Genomic DNA, 23,124 nt, shown 5'->3' on the forward strand with positions numbered 1-23,124 from the left:
CTCACAACAGTAGTTTTTGTTCTTTTCTCAATATTCTGTTCTTTGTCTCGTGGCATTTTCAAAGTATTTTCTTTTTTCTTTACCACCAGCGGAGGCAAATCCTGTCTTCCGAAGCCTATTAATAAGGTGGCTAACCAACAGTAGAATTGGCGATGTGGAACAATTAGGGTAAATAAAAAGTCAATAGTTTTTCCGAGCTCCATCCGGCCTGACACCCCGAAACGCATCGATAGCTTTGCTCCGTTTTCCTTTACAGATTCTTGGGCCGGGCCAAGACTTTGTTTCCATCGATAGCCGTCTCTTTCTGCGTGATAGAGAGTTTCGGGCCGGTCCATATATTTGCCTGCCAACCGGTCTCTCTTTCTGTGTGAAAGAGAGTTTCGGCCCAACCCGTCACAACTGCTGGCGGGCGGTGCAGCCCATGGAAGATGGATTGGAACCCGTCCCGTTCTGTCACGGCGCTTGTTCTGGAGCGGGCCGAGTCCCGCCGCCGCCCCACGGCCGAAAGCTAAGGCGCGCACCGATGGCTTCGTTGTGGAACCAAAGTCCTGGGCCGGGCCATACATGAGTTCAGTTCGGCCCAACCTATCTCCAAACGCAAGTTCAGTTCGGTCACAGCAAGTCCCGGCGTCCCGCTGCACACAGCACACCACGGGCAATAAAGGATACGACGGCTCCCGAAAGATTTCGCGACGAGAGAGATGGATCTGCAGTTACTCCTACAGGCCGTTGTCCAGTCTACTATGAAATCTGAGAACGCCTCCTACAATTGAAGTGGTTTGGCCGTCTTGTTTCTTGTACAATTAACGATGTAACAATGAAAGCAATAACGCCTTTCTTCTGCTGTAATTCACCTGGCCTTTGCCCATTTAATTTATACCTGCTTTCCTCAGGAATCTACCACTGTCATGCTGCTTTTGTATCTCTCCTGACAGCAAAAAGTTTTTTTTTCTTACCTCGAGACAGTAAGCAGAAATCCCAGCAATATATTGTTTGTATCCAGCCACATTCATCCTTAGAACTTTTCTTCTATGACGAAAATGTCACGAAAACAAATTGTGACGACCAAAAACACGCCTTTACAGTTCACACACTTTTAACTATAGAAACTAACCACTAATATTCTGTTTTTCTAGTATATATAGACGAACATGTAATGAGCAAGCCCTTCAATGGGCAGACACACACGATTCGCCGCATAAATACTGTGCATGTTGCTCTGTTCCACTGGCAGATGCATTCCCGCCTGCCTTATTCAGAACCAGGTTTGTACATGGGAGCAGCGCAGACCTTTCTCTTCGGCTCACCCAATCAATTTTGCGCCCAATAAAGAATGCTGAACAATAAAACGCTTGCATTTGCTGTATTCCACGGCCCAACTGCACAAGGATTACCGCGGCCTCCATTTTCCCCACTATGTCCCAGACATGAGGCTGAGCTACCACCATGGATCAAAAGAAACGAGACATTTCATGTCTCTATCTACAGAGGGGACATTGTAAACATTTCTTCAAGCATTCGGTGATGGGGGAGCTGATATGCTGACCTCCTAGTTGCAATCCAAACCACACTCCTCAAGAAGCGGGCCATCATTCTTTGCTAGGAAAGGATCGACCCGGACCCAAAGGAGTGAGAAGATAGAAGCCAGCAGAATGGACCAGACGATGACAATTGTTGGGGTCCTGTTTTGCCTTCCAACCAAACCTTTCAGGAATGGATACAGATGCACGATCACCCAAAATGCAAAGAACAGCTTCCCGAAGAGAGGCCCCCATGATTCATATCCGTTATTGATAGCATTCGAAACACCAGCAACCACACCAATGAAGTTCAACAGGAGCAGAGTGGTGGGAGGTATCAGTAAGGTTGTCCATTTGAATGTATATAGCTCTGAGAACTCTTCATCGTCACCACCCTTTGATGTCACAGTGAAGCTTGTATCTACACCAGCTATGACCTTGAGAAGTCCTTGGAACACAGCAAAGAGGTGCGAGGACACACCTCCAATGACCCAAAACTGCTCATTCCTCCACCAATCATCAATGCCAACACCACTCCATCTCATTTCTAGGATGCTTGTAGCAAAAATACAGATGAAAAGTGACATGAACCAGAGGCTGGCAACATTGTTTAGCTGCAGGAGATGAAACAGTAAAGGTAAGGCTCATGTATTCCATAGTTCCACACCATACAAAATTATAGTTGAATAAGCCTTTACCTCTGGAGTGATAAATTTTCCCGTCAGCAAACAAATGGCAGGCAATGTACAGTAAGCCAAGAGGGGAATAGACGTCCAAGGATATACGATGGAGTTGATGTAGGAAAACCTTTCCAAAAATTTCAAACCACCACCATACCCATACCAAAGAGGGCAATGGTTGCTGAAGAAAATTTCAATAGACCCAAGAGCCCACCGAAGGACCTGATGAAGACGATCAGAAAGATTCAGGGGTGCAGAACCTTTGAACGCGGGCCGTTTAGGGATGCAGTAAATTGACCGCCAACCATGACAATGCATCTTGAAGCCAGTAAGAATATCTTCTGTAACTGATCCATAGATCCAGCCAATCTGAAAAAAATATATATTATATGATTTACTTTGTAACATATGTTTTGACTCATCAACAAATAACAACCACAAAGCTCTAGACTTTACCTCTTTTCCCCAGTCAGTCTTGTCTTCATATCCACAACTAATGACATGGATGGCTTCTTTCAAAAGAGAAGCTGGACTTGCACTCTTCAAGGTCCCACCATTCTCAAGAAGGGTGGATGTAACAAAAACAGAAGACTGGCCAAATTTCTTTTCTAATTTTTGTTGATTTACAATACCAGCCTTTTCATTTTCTGCTCCTAGAGGAAACAGTGCAAGATTAGATATGCACATTGCAATGAAGATGTTGCTCTAAGAATAAATCAACTGTTTCTTTGAAAGTTCATAGTTACCTGGAGCAGCTTCGTCAATTTCACCAAGAGCATATGCAGGGGATTGATTTTCTTCTTTCTTGAAAAATAATAATCTCTTTTTCTTCTCTGTTTTGGGTTTGGTAGTCTTCTTCTTGTGCTTTCTGTTACCACCGCAGCAACAGCAAAAGCACCACTTTGGCCAGCAGTTGCAAGTCCTTGATGGTGGCTTCTTTGATTTAGGGGCATCATAACCATATAATGCCTGCCTTCTAAATACACATCCAGTACCAACATAGATCGGGCCTTGAATACCATCCAAACCTTTCATGTTGATCTGCACAACACAAATTTTAGCAAAAAAAAATCAAGGAAAATGAATCACATAGACAACAGAACATCTCAGATATTGAATGCCAAATCTTACATCAAAAAAGACGACATTCCTATTAGCATATCGGTCATGACGATCAATCCCATCAAATCTTTGAGGGAACTGCACGTAGCAAACCTTCTTTCCTAGTAAGGGATCCATCATAAAGCACATTGCTTCTTTTATAGCCTTGCTGTTGTTGATGTAGTGATCACAATCCAAGTTCAACAAATAGGGAGCATTTGTTAGTACAGCAGAGACTCGGACCTGTGATACGGACAAAAAAAAAAGCAATTAAAATTCATTGCATCCAACAAATTATAGAAGGCAGACAAATAAACAATTGCAAGGTGCAATAATTACCAGTGCATTCATAGCACCAGCTTTCTTATGATGGTTATAGCCTGGCCGTTTTTCTCTTGAAACATAAACCAAGCGTGGTAGCTCATTTCCCTCGCAATCAAGACCTCCACTTTGACCAAGGAAGACCTATTTGTACAGAAAAGTGAACTTTTTATCATGGTAAAGTCAAAGGAAAATAAATAGATGATCATAGCATGCAATGATAAGTACTACTCCCTCTGTTTCAAATTGTAGGTCATTTTGGCTTTTCTAGTTTCATAGATGTTTGTATGCATCTAGACATACACTACATTTAGGTGCATACAAACACCTATGCACCTAGAAAAGCCAAAACGACCAACAATTTGGGACGGAGGGAGTATGTAGCAACAAAACATAAGGCTTACCTGAATCATTCCAGGGTGATCACGAACATTGTTTCCAGGCCAGGGGGTTCCATCTTGCATTGTCCATCCTTCTTCAGGAACTTTCTGGGCTTTAGCAACCAAGGCATTGATTCTGACCTTGAATTCCTCATACTCTCTCTGAAAAAAAATCCAATCTTGGTTTAATTAACATAATCTTAACAAAAAGGTAACAAAGCAGCGTATCAAGGAAGAGGACAAATAAGGCACCTTCATTGCTCTCCTCTCCCTAACAAAGCTTGCCGCCACCTTATCTTTCAAGTAGTCTATCTTCTGTTGGAAGTACCACTCTGGAGCACGAGGTTCAATATTGTACCTTTTGCAGAAAGGAACCCATTTCTTTGCAAATTCAGATGTTTCAGACAATGCTTCAAATGTTAGCATTGCAGCACCATCATCAGAAACATAGCAAGAAACCTTATCAACTGGATAATCCACCGCGAGGATAGATAGAACAGTATTTGCTGTGACCAAAGGAGGTTCCTTTAATGGATCAACTGTACTGACAAAGAAATCAACTGGAGCAAGTTGAGATGGCTGGCCTTCCTTGTCGAACCTATCCAGACAAGCAATTAATCACAAAACAACAGGAAGAAGAGAAGGCAAACATTACTAGATGGCAACAGCAACCAACCTCAACGACAGCCGGTCTAGATAAGTCTCTCTCTCAATAGGGAACCATTTTGGGAATTGATCAAGGATCCAAGACATGGCAAACCAGATTTCACAGATAACAGATATGAGCCACAAAGCAAATGCATCATTCACTGGATGCATCACTCGATAGTGGAAGAAGAACCCCACAACCACAAGTCGAATAATGATAATCATCCTATATGGATTAATCTGGCTTGATGGAATTGGAATTTTTCTGGACAGTGGTTGTCTTGCTTCATCCATTCTGGTAAAGAAAGAAAAATTCAGCTAGGTGTTAGTACTTGCGTCTATTAACACATCAAGACATGAGCGAAGATCTTCTTTTGCAAAAACCAAATGGAAAGTGACGTGCAGTAAAAGGTACAAGGAGACAAACACATTCAAAATTTATACAGCACATGCTATCCTGGCCAATCGTGCACTACCATCCTTCATTAATGTAAACAAATGCAAAACTAAAGATACAAATTGACCAGGTTCTTTCAATGTACTAAGAAAATTAGTAGAGTTAATTTTATTTTTGTGCTTTGTCCAAGATAATTCTGACAAGAAAAATGATATCCTGAACAGAACATGGACAATGGAAAGTTTGACTGACACGTGCAACCAAATAACGCAACATTAAAGAGGCACAAAACTAACGGAGGTCAAATAAGCTTTAAGGGTCATACAGTGGAAGATCAGCGTCATCCCCATCATCACCACCTCCATCATTCCTCATCTGGTGCATCCTCTCCTGCTTCTGCTTCCAGCTCTCCATCCTCTCCTTCCAAGCAACGCTACCATACCCATACGCAGCAAGATCCTTGGATGGGTCCATGGACCTTGGTTGCACTGCAAACACAAGGAGTGTTAATTGATTCTGCTCAAAGCACCATCATCACAGCTGAATTCTGGTTGATGATCATCCAAACACGCACCAGGTAAACTGGGATCCGCATACGGAAGTGGGTGGATCCTCTTGCCCCCACCGCCCATGAAAGACGGGACCAGAGCGTGCTGCTCCGGCGGGATGTCATCCACCTGCAAACACACCGGAAACAAGGCATTGATTAACTAGTAAAACAAGAGCCCGATGATTCAGATTTAACAGAGTAGCAGCGTCGCTCTGGTTCAGCCGTACCATCTGCCCGTTGGTGAGGAGGGGAACATTGGGGTTCAGCTGGAAAGGCTGCTGGACGCCATTAAGGTCACCTCCACGGCCGTAGGTCATGTGGCCATGGAGCGACTCGGCGCCGTACTGCGACTCATTGCCGTCGTTCCAGTTGAACTCGTTCTCCAGGTCGTCGACGCCGTCCTCTTCCTCATCCCCGGGCACACGCGCGCAGCCTGCAAAACCAAAATTCAGTGAGGCGATTGAAGCTGAACAGTGGAGAATTCGCCGCAGGGGCGGAGCTGCATTCCGGTGGATGGGGCTGGGGGCACTCACCCTTGAGGCGCTTGTACCGGGTCTTGCACTGGGGGCAGTTCTGCGTGCCCTCCCGGCGCTCGTACTCGTAGCAGTCCCGGCAGACGGGGAAGGCGCACTCGTTGCAGGCCACGAAGGGCTCCCCACCGGGGGCGAGACCGACGTCGTCGCCGCAAATCTGGCATACCTGCCCGTTCGGCTGCCGCAGCGGCTTCGGCTGCAGACACACACCCCAAAAAAAATCGGGAGAAAAAAACAAAAATCAGCACCGTAACGCTCGCTCGCCAGCCGGGAATTGAAGCGCGCACGCAGCACGTACCCCGGGATCGCCGTCGCGACGGATGACGACGAGCTCGTTCCGGTTGTGGGAGCCGGCGATCAGCCCGGCGCTCGCCTCCATCGCCTCCTCCCCTTCCCCCGCCGCCGCCGACGCAGGGGCAGGATACTGGTTCCTCTCGCTCTAGCAGCAGATCCTCATCCGAGCAGTTTTCACCGGGCTCCGCGCCGCGACGCGCCGAGGAAGAGGAAGAAGACGAGGAGGGAAATGCGTGCCAGCGGCGGCAGCGTCGGTGGGAGGTGGGGGGGGATTAGCGAGCGGGGGATTTTTAAAGAAAAATTGGGGGAGGGGAAGCAGAGGAAGGGGCGGGGGAGTGTCGGTGGGAGTAGGGGAAAAAAAGAACGGGGGGCGGAAAAAGAAAAGGAAAAGACGGCCAAGGAAAGGGCCGCGCCAACTAACGAGGGTTGAACAAATGGGAGGTAATTTTGGCAAGAAAGAGCTGGGGAAAAAAGAAATTAAAAGCGTGCCGCGTCACAAATCCCAGCTGTCATGATGTTTTAGCCGTGGGCCATGGCACGTTGAAAAGGCAAGAGGTCAATCTAGTCTATGGAATGGAAACCAGCCAAGAGAAAGAGAGAAATCATCTCAACTCTGGAAGAGAGGTTTATATTGTGCCAAGCCTTGCACATTTTGTGTACTTTTGAGGTAGAGGTGTGTTGGATTAAAAGCTACTAAAACGCCTTATTGGCGTGTGGCTATATCTTTGACGATATGTCTGAGAAAATATTATTAGACTACGGTGACGAACGCCGGACAAAATAGTAGTCAGCGCTAGCGCCAAAATATGGAACATCTACCACTAGCAGCCCATATTTATTACAGAATCTATTTTCTTGCAAAATGTTAATTGTCCATCACTACTAACTCTGCTCCAAAGAGATGAAACTGCATTATCATGTGTAACCAAAATGCCAAACAAGACTAACAACTATTTCTCAATCTTGTTGATCCATGCCTTTAATCCCAATGATATATCTTGAAAATATTATTAGGCTAGGTGACGATAACAAACAAAATAGTAGGCAGCGTAGCGCCAAAATATGGAACAACTAGCAGCCCATATATTTATTACGGAATCTATTTTCTTGCAAAATGTTAATTGTCCAATACTACTAACTCTACTCCAAAGAGATGACACTGCATTATCATGTTGTAACCAAAATGCCAAAGAAGACTGACAACTATTGCTCAATCTTATTGATCCATGCCTTTAATCCCAATGATATATCTAGAAAATATTATTAGGTTAGGTGACGATAACAAACAAAATAGTAGTCAACGCTAGCGCCAAAATACGGAGATAGGCGGAAAAACAATACCACTACAGCAAATATTTATTTTGGTATCTATTTGTTTTGAAATGTCCATTGATGACCAAAGATTTTTTTTTTTGCGAAAGATGGTGACCAAAGATTTAATCTTATTAGTTCATGACTATATCTCACAAATACATCTAGAGAAATATTACTTGGTTGCAATGACGAATGTAGGATAAAATAATAGTTAGCTATGAAAAATACCAAAAAGACTAGGGAACCAAGGCGCCGATATCTCATATTTATTGCGGTGTCTATTTCTCGTGAAATGTTCATTCGTTATTCTATGATTTAATGATCAAACAACGTTTACACTGCTCCAAAATTGATGTTGCATTACAATGTTGTAGTCACATGCCAAAAACTTAGACCCAATAATCTACATTGGAAATTGAATCCAACCATTGGAAAATGTGCGGAGGAAGATCTACTTTACTCTATGCAAATGTAAAAGAACTTGCTCTTGAACTTCAAGGCAAAAGGCATGAAAAGATGTCCCTTCTCCTTCAAAGACTTTTTTCTCATCAGAATATCAGATTTTCCTAAGCTGATATGTCAAAGACTTCCATAATGGCTAAATGTGAGAAATTTCTTTCTGTAGAGATTAATCTAGTTTTTATAAAACAATTAAACAATCTATATATTTTTCTAAACTTTAAGTGAATTGTAGGCTTTATTAAAATTAGTCCTAGGAATTGCCATCATATTTTGATATACAATTATATGTTTAAAAAATATTAATCCATTATATATTTTCCAAACTTTAAATGAATAGTAGGCTTCATATTAAAAAAATATTCCAAATGATTATAATGTTTTTCCTACATTTTACTAAAAATATTGAGTAGTTTGAGGTGAAAGTGAAAAGACCCACCCTGGAAAATAAGATTGCAAAAAACCAATATATTGGGGATGGGGAAAGCGATTGCCGTCCATTAGAATTTTGAAATCATCACATGAAAAAGTGTACCATATTAAACAAAAAGGACTACAACATATAGTAATCAAAGTATGTATGTATGGAGGAATTACACTTCTAGATCAAGAATGACACTCATGGCACTCCCAAATCAACAGTTTTACCAATTGCATTTATCTAGAAACATATTGAATTTAGAAGCCCAATTATACTTGCTTAATATACCGTTTGTCAATGCTAATACGTAACTGGCAATACTCTCACGAGAGAAACGACGTAGAGATTCCCAAGCTATTGACGCTCAGCATGCACAAAAAAAAAAGAGGATTCTAGGGGGGAGGAACAGCCCGAAAAAGAGTGTCATGTAGCGTGACCACAATCAGCCTGTCCTACGGCGAATTCCCAAGTGTGATTCGACAGTATAATAGACGAGCTAAAAAAAGAGAAATAAAACAAAACCCAGCAGCGAAATTCCCCAAAACCGGTAATGACTTGTATAGGAGGATCCTGTGGTCTGTGAGAGAGAACAAGTGGGCAGTGGCTGCTGCAGGCCAGAGTGCCCCCGCGCCCCAATCATTCCTTGCAGAATGGAATTGAAAAACACCCGGAAAGATACGTAAAGCGTCGGCCGGCTGGTCGATCAGCCCGTCGTGTAACCACCACGCAACCGAGCTGCGCACGCCAGCGACACATGCTACTCCGTACTACTGCGTATATTGCTAGTGCTTGCTTCTCAAAGACAAAAAGAAAAGAGAGAGAGCTCACTCCCACATTCCCACCACTACCACTCTACCAGCTCCAGCTACTTCTCCAAGCAGTGAGCACTGTGCGCCACCACTTCCAGGCAGCGGCAGACAAATGTGTTGGTTACGCGGAATCATTGTTAGCAACGTATGTAACCGCCGCGCATAATTGCAACGATTCTCTCTGCTCTCTCCTCTCTTTTTTTTTTTCACTTTCTCCGTGAGAGAAAGAAAGAAACGGTTGATCATCGGACCATCAGGTCGGCGTGTGACTACCGATCGATCGCAGGTGATCGATTAGGCGCACTCATGTCTCACGAGCGATTCGAGGCGGAGTGAGGATTAGGAGCTGGTGAGTTGGAGGGTGCTTGGAGCAGAGGGGATAGAGACCATGATGCCGACGATGATGACGGGGGAGGAGTGAGAGGAACGCACGAACCAACGGCCGGTTCGGCCCCGGAGATGATGACAAAAACGGGCGGTAGGTGAGGGGGTCCGTCGTGTTTGGGTTCGTAGGAGCGGCACGTCGAGGACGACCCGCACGGCAGCGCTAGCTCCAAAACTAATAATCGGCTAACAACTAATTGGATTGATTTAATGGATGGCGGCACGTACTAGGATGGTGACACAAAAGGTGCTTATGGAGAGGTTAACAAGCTTGATCAGAGGTGTAATGAAATTTGTCCAACTAGTCCTACAAAAAGGTATTAATTCTCGGCTCGAGCAAGCTCTAATATTAATTTGTTTTGCGTACCAAGATGAATGGTATGTATACTCAAATTCGTGTCAGAAGATATGGCAGAGGTGTCCTGGTTACGCTAACAGTACGTAGTACCAATGTCGTAATAACAAAATAGCGACATGACGGGTTCAGTGGTCGGAAAGAGTGGAAGTATAATGAAGATTAGCATGCAGTTAAGCAATCTTATCAGATGGCATGCGTGGCAGAGACCAGAGAGGAGGAGGAGAGATGGGCGGCAGGTGTGCGCTGCGGTCCCGTGAGGCCGTGACAGCAACATGGGTTGGGTGGGGGATCAAAGATACTGGAGTAGTGTATACTAAATTGCAACCGCAACGCGACCCTGTGTTTCCCTGTAATTTAAAATTGTTGCACGACGTGATCCCCCGGACCAACCGGCCGGCCGGCTAGATTGGGCCGCCGAACTGGCACGTGTACGCTGCACGCTGTGCTACACCGCGCGACTGGTCGCGGATTTATTGCGGCGAGTTTTTGGAGAGAGTTCAGGTGCCCGGCCCCAAATATAGTCGAAGATTTATTGCTTGTGTTCACTCGCTCCGTGCGCGTACGTGTGGGCCTTCGCTCGTGCAAACGAGTGGTGTGTGTCATCGCTGGCCTCGGCCTTTGATTACTACTGCAGCTGAGAAGTATAAGAATAATTGCGGCATGCTTCCTGTGTTTTGGGCATATGGAAATTATTGTTTATAGTAGTATATTGGTACGAGAGTAGCTTCTTTATTTTGGTGGAAATAATATCTCTTTTGTACAGTGTGTACCAATTAACACCAAGTAACTCTTTGATCAGAATAATTGGTGACGCTGTCCTTACCATTGTTGTATGGTACCAGTTGATATTTCCAGGTAGGCAGGTACTTTCTTTACTAAGGTTCTGTTGGGATCCACCCAACTAAAATTTAGCTAGCTGAATTTTAAAATATTTTTTTAGCTAGCTAAAATTTAGCTAGGGGTGTTTGGATCCACTAGCTAAATGATAGTTGAAGAAGTAATTGTCTATCCTACTTTCCGTCCTACTTTAGAACTTTTTCCTGAGAAAGGTGGAGGAGCAATTTGATCTTTGACTAGTTTAGTTAGGTTCAACCAGATAAAAGAATCTTTCGCTAGCTAAACTTTAGCTGTGTCCTGTTTGAATCCATAGCAGCGGAATTTAGCCAACTAAATTTTAGCTGGTGGATCCAGGATCTAAGTTTTTGCTAGCCATTGCTCTAAGAAAGATAATTAAAAAGTTCAAATTGAATTATGTACGAATCTACTATTTTTTTACTTGGTTGGTCACACATATTTAATACTTCTCGGTACTTTTCTCTAGTTACTTACTATCTCTCCACCGTTCGATCTCTTCTGGATGGACGACTCTCGTTCTTTCCAACCATTGAAAAAATCGTTATAAAATTAATCCATGTTGAAGTAAGACAAGTTGTGGTAGATAGGCTTATTTTCTAGAACAATTCATGTTCAAATCCATCGTAAAAGGAAAAATCCCTGCTGAAATTAGCGCAGTCATGTTCGTTGCATAGCTTAGCATACGGTGCACTCACAAAAACAGTTAAAAGTTTCAAGTAGTACGCATATGAAATAGAGTACAAATTTCAAGCATCACCAAAACCACATATTTGTGCTATATATGTGTATTTCACTTAAATTCATATTTTGAGTTAGCTTGTGATAAACTCCAGATCTTAAATATGGCACATTAATTGGATATGGGACCTATACATGTTACCAACCTATATGAGTACTACTGTGAAACATGCAGTTCTGTTCTACTCGTGTGGAAGCATCTGTGATTTAATGAAGTTATTATTGCTTCACATTTTTCTTGATTTCATTTGCATTGTATCTTTCATGAATTTCACTTGTTTGCTTCTTTTTCTTTTTTTAATGCAAGTTAGCAAATAACATTTGAACCTATCATCTTTGGGCCCCCTAATAGGCTGGATACAGATGGCAATGACACTGTCAATACTGTCTCCAGTCTCGTCTTTGCACCGGCGAGATGGAGAAGGCATATGGATCGCTCAGCATCCAAGTAGCCGCCCTCTCTACAGCCACACGCTCACTGCAGCACGTCCATCACAAGGAACTGGCCGGCATTTTGCCCCTTTCTCGCTCATGGAGCAAGTCCTCTCTCTCTCTCTCAATCATCAGAATGTGGACTTTATTAAACTGTTCCTAACACTAATGCATTATATTAATATATTGTTGTTTGGGAGATGGTGACATTCAACCTGCACTATGACCTAAGCAGGTTTTCTAATGTCGATGCGCCCAGTTCCAGTCTACTGTCCACCACACCATGCATCTCCTCCCTAGTGGTAACCACCAGCGAAGTGAGCCAATTCTTTTCTTCTTTTTTTAAATTTAAGCCGTTCTTGGAGCTCCCATGCGTGATTACGGCTCTGAAATCACTGGATCTTTTGCCAGGTCCAAATCACCCGGTGTCAGACTCTCACAGCAATCCCAAGATGAGCATTACCACCATCATTCTGCATGATTACTGCCATTCTTCAGGTCTAACAAAACGGCTGCAGGAAAGATATCCTGAAAGGTCACATTGCACAAATAACTTTTGTAATCCATCCAAATTGTCCAGCGCCGATTTGAATTCTTAACTTGCAAACAAATAACTATACCATATCCATGCTCATTCTGCGGCTGGATTTGAGAACAAAAGTTGTGGCACAGCCTGTGGTGGACCGGCGTGTCTTTGGAGCATGCAGGGAAGCAAGGCACCCTGAAGCAGAGCTTCTCTGTCGTTTCCCCTGTCCACAACAGCTTGAGAGGATTGCACGCACATGTTTGCCACGTGCTTGCAGCTGGCATGACCTCCCAAATAAACATGTGATCCTCTCTCTCTCTCTCTCTCTCTCTCTCTCTCTCTCTCTCTCTCTCTCTCTCTCTCTCTCTGCAAGAGGATTGAGATAACTGTTCTATATGTTCTCTAGCATCTATGTGGCCTCCAGAAAGAAAATGTTCTCTAGCATGTATGGCAGATCTGAAGGATCAGCAGAACAGGAGAGGTCAGGAGGAGTGTGCAAATTGAGCTGTGCTTTTGGGGAGGAGACAGCCGCATGGTGCTGCCCCTGTTCCGTTGCTGTCAGTGAGCGATTAATCTACTCATATTCTTCTGACTACAAGCAGTAGGAAGTGATGAAATTAAAGTGTGATTTGATCAGAAGGTTCCATTCGTTAAAGCATCAGACCGTGATTACAGTGCGATAATCTTGCAGAGTGTGATGGGCCTTTTTTTTATTAATCTCGGTTACTGTGAGTGGGGCTCAATGATTGGAATATGACGCATGGATGGCCAGCTTGTGGAGAAAGAGAATGAGAATCTAGTGGTTTTCTTTAACGCAAAGAGCTACAAGTACTGCCACGTTACCTCCTGCAAGAATATGTTCCTAATATGTATATGGACATATTCTTGTAGGAAACTGGTTGCCCATAGTATAGTAGTTAAAATAACTAAATTTTACCAACCGAGCAAGGCTTGGGTTTTATTTGTGTATGGAACTTGCTTGGGTTTTATTTGTGTATGGAACTTTTTTATTTCATACCGAACAATTTTTTCCTGTAACATTTTCATTTGCTCTAGAACAACTTGTATTGTTTTTGTTTCTGAACAATTCTGTAATTTTTAAGAAGTATTTTCTTTGTGCTTAGAGTAATTTGTACATCTTTATTGGAAGGCTAAAGATAAAATTTTAATTAAACCTTTTCTCTAGATTAAACCTGTTTTAATTTCGGTTTTAATTTTTTACATCTTTCTTGGATCTTTACATCTGTATGTGTTGGATTTAAAATTACTTAGTCTCTCTTTTGGCGGGCTGAGATATTTCTGAGCAAAAAGTATGTCATCTGTTTGTATATGGTGCAAAGGTAGATAAAGAAAATGCAGCCATTCTGACGTTGATAGGGGAATGTGGCCCAAGATGGAGGAAAGGAAAAGAAATGGGGATCGATTGAGCCAGGCCGAAATACAGAGAGTTGAGGGTGGAGTTTCAGCCCATGCATGATGACAAGGTTTGGAAAAGAATTGATTTGGAAATTTTTGTTAGGGCTTGACCTCGGAGAATTACATATTTAGGACTTCATTTCAAATGAATTTGAGATGGATCTAGCAATTAGATTAGGGAGTCAGGACTTAAATTTGAATTAGATTCAATTTTAAATCCAACAAATACACAAAAGATCCAAGAAACCGAAATTCAAAAAGGTTTAATCTAGAGCGAGCTTTAGTCACTTAGCCTGAATAAGCTATAAATGTTTTATAATTTTGAAAACTTTAAACTTTTAGTAATTTTTTGCTTTGCATCTAAATGCACAAAACTCAGAGTGTTACACGTATTGTTAATGGGAAAATATTTTTCCAACTAAGCTAGGCTTGTTACTGTAGTAGCTGAGCAGTCACAGTCTTGCTCCCCGTGATATCGCCGTGATAGTTGATAGTTCAAATTATCAAGGAGTTATGTGTTTGTATAGAGTATTTCTGTTACAGGGTATATAATTATACCCTGTGGGAATGAGTTTTCAGAACTGTTTCAAGCTTCAAGTAGCCTCATTCCAGTGTCAAAACTGTTGTAAAGAAATTTACACTTGTATCCAAATTTTGAGTTTCCAGAAGTGCTTCAAGCTTCAATAGCTTCATTTGGGTTTCAAATATTTTTTTCTCGAAGAGTCAACGAGAGGCTTAGAAAGCCCACCTAAACATTCATTTCTTCAAAGGGATGATACAAGATTAAGCGATCAACTCCTAGTACTCGGTGCTGGCGATCAGGCCAGTGCTGGCGATCAGGATGGATACAATTTTAAAAGGAGAAAGGGAACCGCAAAAGATTACAATCGCAGCGCACATGCACTCAACATAGGAGATGGTTTCAAACATGCTAGCGTAGGATTAGTTTTCATTTCTATCTCTACGATTGCTTGATATTTAAGATACCATGTACTTTTTTTTCACTAGGTAAGGTGTACTATACAGACAACTCATGCGTCTCAACTTAAATCAAGCACATTAAACCAAGTATATTTCACATCTGGTCTTGCCATCATCTGCCAACGTAATTGACCAAGAAAGCCCCGATCTGACCACTTAACCTCCATTGAAACTTTTTTAACAAGAGTTAGTTGACCGAGAAATTAAAGCCCCATCTGACCACGCAACCTCCATGTTATTGAGGCATCTGTTTATGTTTAGCTGTCAGGCAATAAAAATGTAGTCACGATTTATATGATGCCAGATACGAGACTACTTTAACCACCCCTTGGTCTGTGTTAGAAAGGGGCTAACGGCCGGTGACTATCAGCAATCGTCTAGGGGTCTCTGAGGCCCTGGGGCTCTGTAACCTGTGCTGAAGCCTGAAGGCGAGGCTTCTCCAGGTTAGTGCCAATCAGAGATCAAAGGAAAGGGTTACCTCTAATGATCATGAGAAGTTAGTCTGCTTATCTCCATTTGCTTTGCATAATCACCTCTCACATTTCCCCTTCTTTATTTTTTTTGTCCAGTAAAGATTTTGTCGATGAATGTTCATCCACATGTATGTTTAGATGCCCGTCTCTTCATTTTAGGTTTCTAGTGTTTGCCACTAATTTCCTTCAACGGAGCAACCTTTTTGAAAGCAAATGGACGGCGACAATGAGCAGCAGGTCATGCTTTCAGAGGAGATGCTCCTGCCATTTCCACTTCTAGAAAAGATCACAAATGGTTTCTCTGCCGATCAGCAAATTGCCGAAGGTGGATTTTCCGTCGTTTATAAGGTATATGCTAGTGGTCACAATAATACAGAAAGACAGTTAATTAGAAGCATAATTGTTTCTCTGCTGATCACGATCAGGGACTGCTTGATGGGAAGGCAGTCGCTGTGAAGAAGCTGAAAGAATTGTATATCGACGACAAGACATTCTCGCGTGAGGTTCGTTGTCTGACGCAGTTGAATCCCCACAACAATATAGTACGGTTCCTAGGATATTATTCTGGAGCAGAACAAATGTGTGTACGCTACGAGGGCACTAGTGTCATGGCTGATCATAACAGGCACAGATTGCTCTGCTTCGAGTATCAGCCTGATAGTCTGTGTCGGCGGATCAGCGGTAGGATCAAATGCATTACAGAATTACCATGCCCAAAATACCAACAATACGAATTATCTAGAGTACAAACCTGTTTCTTATTGCCATTTAACAGATGCATCGTCTGGGCTTGGTTGGATCTGGCGCTATCAAATAATCAAGGGAATTTGCAATGGCTTACATTACCTTCACAAGATGGAAATTGTTCACCTTGACCTCAAACCAGCAAATATACTGCTGGATAGCAAGATGGTACCAAAAATTACGGACTTTGGTATCTCAAGATGCTTTGATGGACAAAGCCAGCTTTTTGCGACAAGAATTGCTGTAACACGGTAAGCAGGATAATCCTCTTAACGCTGATTCAATTTTCGCCAGCTATGATTTATATTCCCTTCTTTCATTATTGGATTAGACACTACACTTTTTGGTTTTAAAAATCGTTTCACATTGTTCACTTTTCACGCAGTGGATATTATGCACCAGAAATTGTGAACAACGTGATCACAATGAAGTTGGATATATATAGTCTTGGTGTTATAATCCTGCAGATACTAACAGGACATATATATCATACTTTGGAGGTTCAAGAAGAAAGATCTGATGAAGTATTAAAAGATGTAAGAAGCTTTTTTTTACCCATGTGTTCCAACTTCCAAGATAAAGGATTCACTTTCTAAATGAATTATCTTACATGCTAACTTTGCATAATACTTTCTTTTGTCCCAACATCCATGCATCAGCTAAGTAAAGATATCTTTCGGCTTTCGCGACACTTTCCATCCTTCTCCATAAAACTTGCATAATATTTTCTTGGCATGTTTGGCTCCTTTGCTGGGCTTTAGCTACTGGTGGAGTTTTCTCTAAACAGCTTGTGTCTCCTTGTGAAACAAGCACAACCCGTACTATTTTTTGCTTAAAGAGAAAAACAGAGTTCATTTTAAATACTGTACTACTTTTATGTAATAAATCGGATCCACAATTTATTGTCTTAGTACTTTGGAAATATATATAATTCCGTTAGGACATCGGCACAACATGACACTTTGACTACCAATACTTATAAACATATTAACTTGAATAGAAGGAGTTGCATATTACGAATGTATTTTTTTATAGTGAAACTAGTAATATCAATCTTGTGTTGGTAATCTTTATACTTTTTCAACATTCATAGTGAAAAAAATGTTTGACTTATGAGAAGTGTATGGACTTATATTCCCGATAAGAGGAAGAGTAGGAACCAAGGCGGAATTATTGCAACAAGACTACTTCATCCCTAAAGTATGGAACCGGATATTTAACTCCCTCAACTTTACAAAACCGTTTATTTAACCCCCTCATCTGGTTTTGCACAGTGGCACCCGGCATGCTGAGATGCACTGTGTTACTGACATGGATTAACTGACGCGTGGGCCCCACCTAAGAAACACTCTGTTTTCTCTATTTCCCCTTCTTCCTTCTCTCCCGCATTGCGCGCAAAGGGGTGGCGGAGGCCTGCGAGGTCGAGTGTGGGGCGCGGGGAGGAAAGGAGCGTGGGCGGCCTGCGGAGTCGTGCGCTGCACAGATGGCGAGCAAGTGGCCGCCGAGAAACTGCGGTAGCGAGCAAGCTCGAACGGCATAGGGCGACTACCCACTCGCCGCTCCATGCACCACATCCTGTGCAGCTCCGTGGCCTACTAGGCTACTGCTGTAGGCACCCCGCGTCAGGTGGCTGTGACTCCCGCTAGCCCGCTGATGTAGGCGCGGGCGACGAGAGGGGTCCTTCACGGGAGAGGCATTTCATTAAGCAGCATGCAGGCGGTGTCATGCTAGCCCTTGTGCGGAGGAGCTTGTCGTGGCAGGAGGCGAGGAAGACCGGAAGCACGAGCACCTCCGGAATTGCGGTGGATTTCTTCTCCATGCCGCACAACGGGGGCTCGTTCCATCTCTTTTACGCTCCCCCTGTTCGAACAGAACTGCTCGGCACAACCACCAGCAGCAGCTCAAGCTTCCCCCTTACTTCTCCAATCGGCAAGCACCACTAGGAGCTCCCTCTTTCCTTGCCCAAATCAAAAGGTGCCTCCATCTCCCTATGAATTTCCCCTCGCCGAGCAAACGGGAAGCAGAGCAAGCAACGGAGGACACATGCCATGCTGCTGCGTTGCCGGGCCCTGCTAGGCCACCATCACGGCCGGTGGCGTAGCCACCAGCTGGAGCCCACCGGTGCTAGACAAGACCGCGGCCTTTGCCTCCCTCGTGGCGCAGGGGTGATTTGCCGGCCCATTTGCCATCTGCGCCTACCTAAGGCCGTGGGAGGCCAAGGCGAGCGGCGGAGACAGATGCGCGGGGGGCGAGCGGCTGGCCGAGGCGGATGGGCAGCAGTTCGAGCGGCGGGGCAGAGCACGAGCAGGCCGAGGCGAGGAGCCACATGAGGGAGTAGGGGAAGAAGATGAAAGAGGGAAGAAGACCTGCCCACTTACGATCGGGCCCCACATGTCAGTAGGTCCAACACAACGTCTCTGTCTAGCTCAGCATGCCACGTGTCTAAAACAGTTGTCCAAAACCAGGGAAGGGGCTAAATGGACAGTTTTGCAGAGTTTAGGGACTAGATATCCGATTTTATAGTTTGCGCTGCGAAGTGATTCAACCGTAATAGGTGAGGGGGTTATATAGACTTCTTCCGAAACAAGATCATCGATTAACTAGTTTGTTTTCCTTCTAGTGTTTCCTGATAATTGATTCTAATGTTTTTGCGATGGCTATGTTCCCAATTATATCTTGACATGAAGAAGTCATTTCTTTGGCTTTCTACGACACAGTCCAACTATTTGCTTTCTCCTTTCTCCACTTTTCCTTCTCCCTTTCCCGAAAATCTCCTCCATCATGCCACAAATGGAAGTAAACGTCAAAATGATAGGTTGTCACTCACTTAAGAGCATGAACAAGAAAGCCCACATGTTTGGAAGAAACTGAGAATTTAAAATGATGATCTTGTAGATATTCCACATGAAAGGCAGCAGGAGCACCACCCAAGCATCAAAGAAGAGCCAAACTAACAGAATCTTCTGTTAGCTTAAAGGTGAAATGCCGGAAAGCTGCAAGCATGAAGAAAGAACCATGGGGCGAGGATGATGATAAACTGCATAACCAAACTTGTGAAGAATGTCAGCATGGGGTCTCTTACCCATTGTGAAATCCCAATCTCAGACCAGCTCCGCTAGCTACTTGTCTTGCTCCAACTCAATGAGGTGGCCATGAGAGCTAGTTGCGTAAGCCATTGCAAGGAGAGGGAAGTAGCAGGGAGATGGCTGGACCAGGTTGGGTTTAGGGGCAGCAAGGAGTCACGGCGAGGGCAAGGATGGAGGCAGGGTGGTGCGAGAGCACGAGGTGGGAGGTGGGAGAGCCATTCTCCTTTGTCTCTAGTTGTTCCAATGGTTTCTCTCCCAGTGGCCTATATATTGGTATTTAAAATGCTATTAGATGTTATTAGTATTGAAATGCTTACCCCCCATAGGTCGAGTTTTTTTTATTGGTATCGAAATGGATGACAACTGTATCTGATGTATTAATACATGTGGTTTCTTATCAACATCCAGAATGTGATTTAATTATGTACTACACAACAATCCTAGATTTCCTAATGAAAATGTTCTGTTCATTCTTAAAAATGTTAACTCATAACTGCAACTTAGTAGGTACTTGAAAGCTGGAAGAATAGATTGGAGACATCACGAGGAGACACATATTTTGTCTTCCCAAAAGAAATGGGAGATCAACTGTTGGAACAATCTGAAAAAATGAGAGACACACTGTTGGAACAATCTGAAAAAATGAGAGAGACACTGTTGAATCAAGTGCGAGTATGTGCTGAGATAGGGATACAGTGCATGAACACTGACCCAGCTCAAAGACCAGATATAGACATAATACTTCATAGACTTGGTGAAACAGGAAGTACAGATGGGTTTACCGAAGCAATGCAGGTAAGATTTCTCAAGGCATATCTTGAACAAACTACATTTTTAAGATCTTGTGTACACTGATGTTTTCACTTCTATTGCTGCCAATGAACGTTGATGAGGGTGTAACTTCTATACTAGTTTTTTTCGAGACTTCACACTTTCACAGCTAACCATGGTAGGCACTTTTGATGCTCATATATATTAGAATGCTCTTAGGAAAGTTTAAAACATTTTCCTTGGTAATACCGTAATAATACAAAAAGATATTAGTTATTAAGATAGGTTAAAGAGGTAAGCAAAAAATTAACACACCCCTCATAAAATATCTTGTTTGATTGTCAATTGACGGATTTCAAGGCAGGCTGATTGACTGAAGCATGTTTCAAAAGGCTCCTAAGACTTTGTTCTCTACACAATTTTTGAATACAGCATCATGATACAATCCATTTGGAGTAGTCTTATAAAATATCCAACAGTGTTACATCATCTAGCTAGATTTAAGACTGCTTACACGTGGCACACCAAATTAGACACGAGAGATAAAAGTTGACTAACACATTTTGATACGCATACAACATTTAACACTATTAGTTTTGAAAAATATGGTGTGACTAGACTATTAGAAATGATATCTATATTGACATGGAGAATCTCATATCTACAAAATGTGTCCAAATTATATAGCCTGTTCAGAACGCTGCTTTGCAGCTACCCGCTGCTGCTCAGCAGAGAGCGGCGCAGCTGCAACGGCAGCAACAGCATCCACCATTCGAACAAGCTGTATATATATTTCCTACACCTATATGAGATATTAATGCTGCTTTGCATAATTGAAAAGTTAACTAGCGACATTATTTATGATGCTTATGTTTCTGCGAATGATTATGTTTATCCTTGCGCTTATATGTAATTTTTATGCATATCATATTATTTTGTACTTGCTAAAGTTCCACTCACCTTTTTTCTTTTGTGGTTTTAGGTACCCATGCAAATATTTCCAAAATGGAGGCGAGTAGCACCTCTGGTGCCACAATCCATTCACGGTGTATATGCTCTAATACTTACATAACATATCTAGATATTTTTTCTAATTTTATTTTAGCAATACTATTGGAATATTCCTAGTAATAGTTGTGAACCATTTGCCATCCCACTATATTTGTACCATGCGAACAGATAAAAAAATGACTAATTAAAAAAACCAATGTGAAATGACAGTAAAATTGAGTTTTTTCCAAACAAATGGAGAGAGTATTTTGTTATTATTCCACTGTTTATTTTTTTCAAAAAGGAAATTGTTTCTGACCTCTGCAACCACACGCAGCAAAGTTTTTACATCATTCTCAACACCAAAGCTAATAATAAAATAGTCAAAGGAGCACACACATGATAGGGAAAATCAAAAGCAAAGTCTATTATTACTTCTCCATCTATTTTTGGCAAAAATATCCAAAGCGACAACCTCCAGTGCTTTGCTTGCCGAACAGACGATCTCCCTTGTGTCCTCACGCTGCAGTAGGGACCAGAACCGCAGCCAATATGCTCCTCTGAAAATTATTCCATTAGTTAATATGGTACATGATTATTGTTGTGTCTGGATTATATACAAATCCCTCGTTTCACTTGGTTCTTTTTATTTTCTAGTTCCCATCCATGAATGCGGCATTCTGTTGCGCTCAAGTTGCTGAAGGGGTCGACAAGATTGGGCCATGTGGTGGAGGAGGAGGGGAGCACTACGACACCATCAAGATCCCCCAGTGCCTAAAGAGCATAACAGTTTGGAATGGCTTGATCATTGACTCGATTCAATTTTCCTACCAAGATCGTGAGAAGACTCTTCACACTACAGATCGATGGGGTGGTCCTGGTGGGTTCGAGCAAGTCACGGTAATTTTTGTATACTTTTCAGATAAGCACATATACAGGAGTGTCATCTTTATCTATTTGTGGTTGCCATTAATCTTTGTCACTTTGCATGCAGATTAAACTCGATGATGATACATGTCTCAAGAGAATGTCAGGAACATATGCTCCATTTAATGACGAAACAGTCGTCATAACATCACTTACTTTTGTCACCAGTAATAACATCAAATATGGACCTTTAGGAGGTGGAGGTGGGATGACTTTTGATATTCATCTGAGCGAAGGAAGCATTGTTGGTTTCTTTGTGCGTGCAGGGTGGTTCATAGATGCAATTGGTGTCTATGTTCGTAGGTAGTGCACAGAATCAAATATGCATGAAGACTTGTTTTAAGACTTGGGTGACAATAAAAGTTGGACTTTGTCTGGTCATATGGAGAAGCTATTTAGTCACATTTTAGGCATAAGATTATTAACATTATTCCCATCTAAACTGGACTAACTCTCTTCTTCTTATTAATAGGTGGAATAGCCATTTTCATCCCTCAATTTTCTTTCGAGGCTCAAGCTCGTCCCTTAACTATCAAATTAGATAGTTTAGTCCTCAAACCTTTTTATTTGGGCCCAATTTCATCTTAGGTTTGATGTGGAATGGTTATGTGGCATGCAAAATCAGCAAAGAGTGCAGATGAGGTTCTTGCCATACTACCAAGTTAGGTATCATATCAATTCAAGTGCTAGACTAGCACAAAGTTGACTAGCATAGCAAAAATGAGTGATCGATGATCTTTTGTCCATGAATAAAAGCTTTATGCTTTTGTTTATTTGTGCATTCAACTTGGCCAATAAACCATATTTTTCAGTGAACGCAAAGGAGAAACCATGGGTGAAAGAGTTAATTTATATATTATTGAATCACTTTATAGAACCTATGCAGTAGGTAGACTAAGGAGGCATGCCACAAAGGACAGAGACAAAGCTGAGCTCCAATGACAAGTTTGAGGAATAGATTGGCCAATTTGTTAATTGAACTAAAATGAAAGTTGGAGGATTAAATCGACTATTCT

At 42.5% G+C, this 23,124-nt stretch overlaps 2 protein-coding genes across 5 annotated transcripts; one reads left to right on the forward strand and one right to left on the reverse strand.

Moving 5' to 3' along the window:
- Positions 1 to 966: 966 nt before the first annotated feature.
- LOC117843597 (probable cellulose synthase A catalytic subunit 3 [UDP-forming]) lies at positions 967 to 6,701 on the reverse strand. 2 transcript variants are annotated; one of them, XM_034724247.2, is made up of 14 exons: positions 6,429 to 6,701; positions 6,131 to 6,326; positions 5,825 to 6,030; positions 5,622 to 5,724; positions 5,373 to 5,535; positions 4,679 to 4,945; positions 4,255 to 4,600; positions 4,027 to 4,164; positions 3,641 to 3,766; positions 3,332 to 3,544; positions 2,947 to 3,241; positions 2,657 to 2,847; positions 2,219 to 2,569; positions 967 to 2,134 (listed from the first exon to the last, which is right to left on the reverse strand). In XM_034724247.2, exons 1-14 carry the CDS (start codon positions 6,507 to 6,509, stop codon positions 1,550 to 1,552), a joined length of 3,261 nt encoding a protein of 1,086 aa, XP_034580138.1. In that variant the 5' UTR covers positions 6,510 to 6,701; the 3' UTR covers positions 967 to 1,549. The 2 variants fall into 2 exon arrangements, with proteins under 2 accessions (XP_034580138.1, XP_034580137.1); XM_034724246.2 differs by having other exon boundaries at positions 2,657 to 2,853.
- Positions 6,702 to 15,404: 8,703 nt separating this feature from the next.
- Positions 15,405 to 22,489, forward strand: LOC117843036 (cysteine-rich receptor-like protein kinase 43). Of its 3 annotated transcripts, none has more exons than XM_034723595.2 (9): positions 15,405 to 15,560; positions 15,687 to 15,938; positions 16,016 to 16,271; positions 16,366 to 16,585; positions 16,720 to 16,870; positions 19,928 to 20,215; positions 21,174 to 21,239; positions 21,839 to 22,081; positions 22,176 to 22,489. In XM_034723595.2, exons 2-9 carry the CDS (start codon positions 15,804 to 15,806, stop codon positions 22,413 to 22,415), a joined length of 1,599 nt encoding a protein of 532 aa, XP_034579486.1. In that variant the 5' UTR covers positions 15,405 to 15,560; positions 15,687 to 15,803; the 3' UTR covers positions 22,416 to 22,489. The 3 variants fall into 3 exon arrangements, with proteins under 3 accessions (XP_034579486.1, XP_034579485.1, XP_034579487.1); XM_034723594.2 differs by having other exon boundaries at positions 15,406 to 15,560; positions 15,750 to 15,938; XM_034723596.2 differs by having other exon boundaries at positions 15,408 to 15,613; positions 15,750 to 15,938.
- The last annotated feature ends 635 nt before the right edge of the window (positions 22,490 to 23,124 follow it).

The sequence above is a fragment of the Setaria viridis genome, chromosome 2 (assembly GCF_005286985.2).
Source record: "Setaria viridis chromosome 2, Setaria_viridis_v4.0, whole genome shotgun sequence".
In the NCBI taxonomy this organism is placed as follows: Eukaryota; Viridiplantae; Streptophyta; class Magnoliopsida; order Poales; family Poaceae; genus Setaria; species Setaria viridis.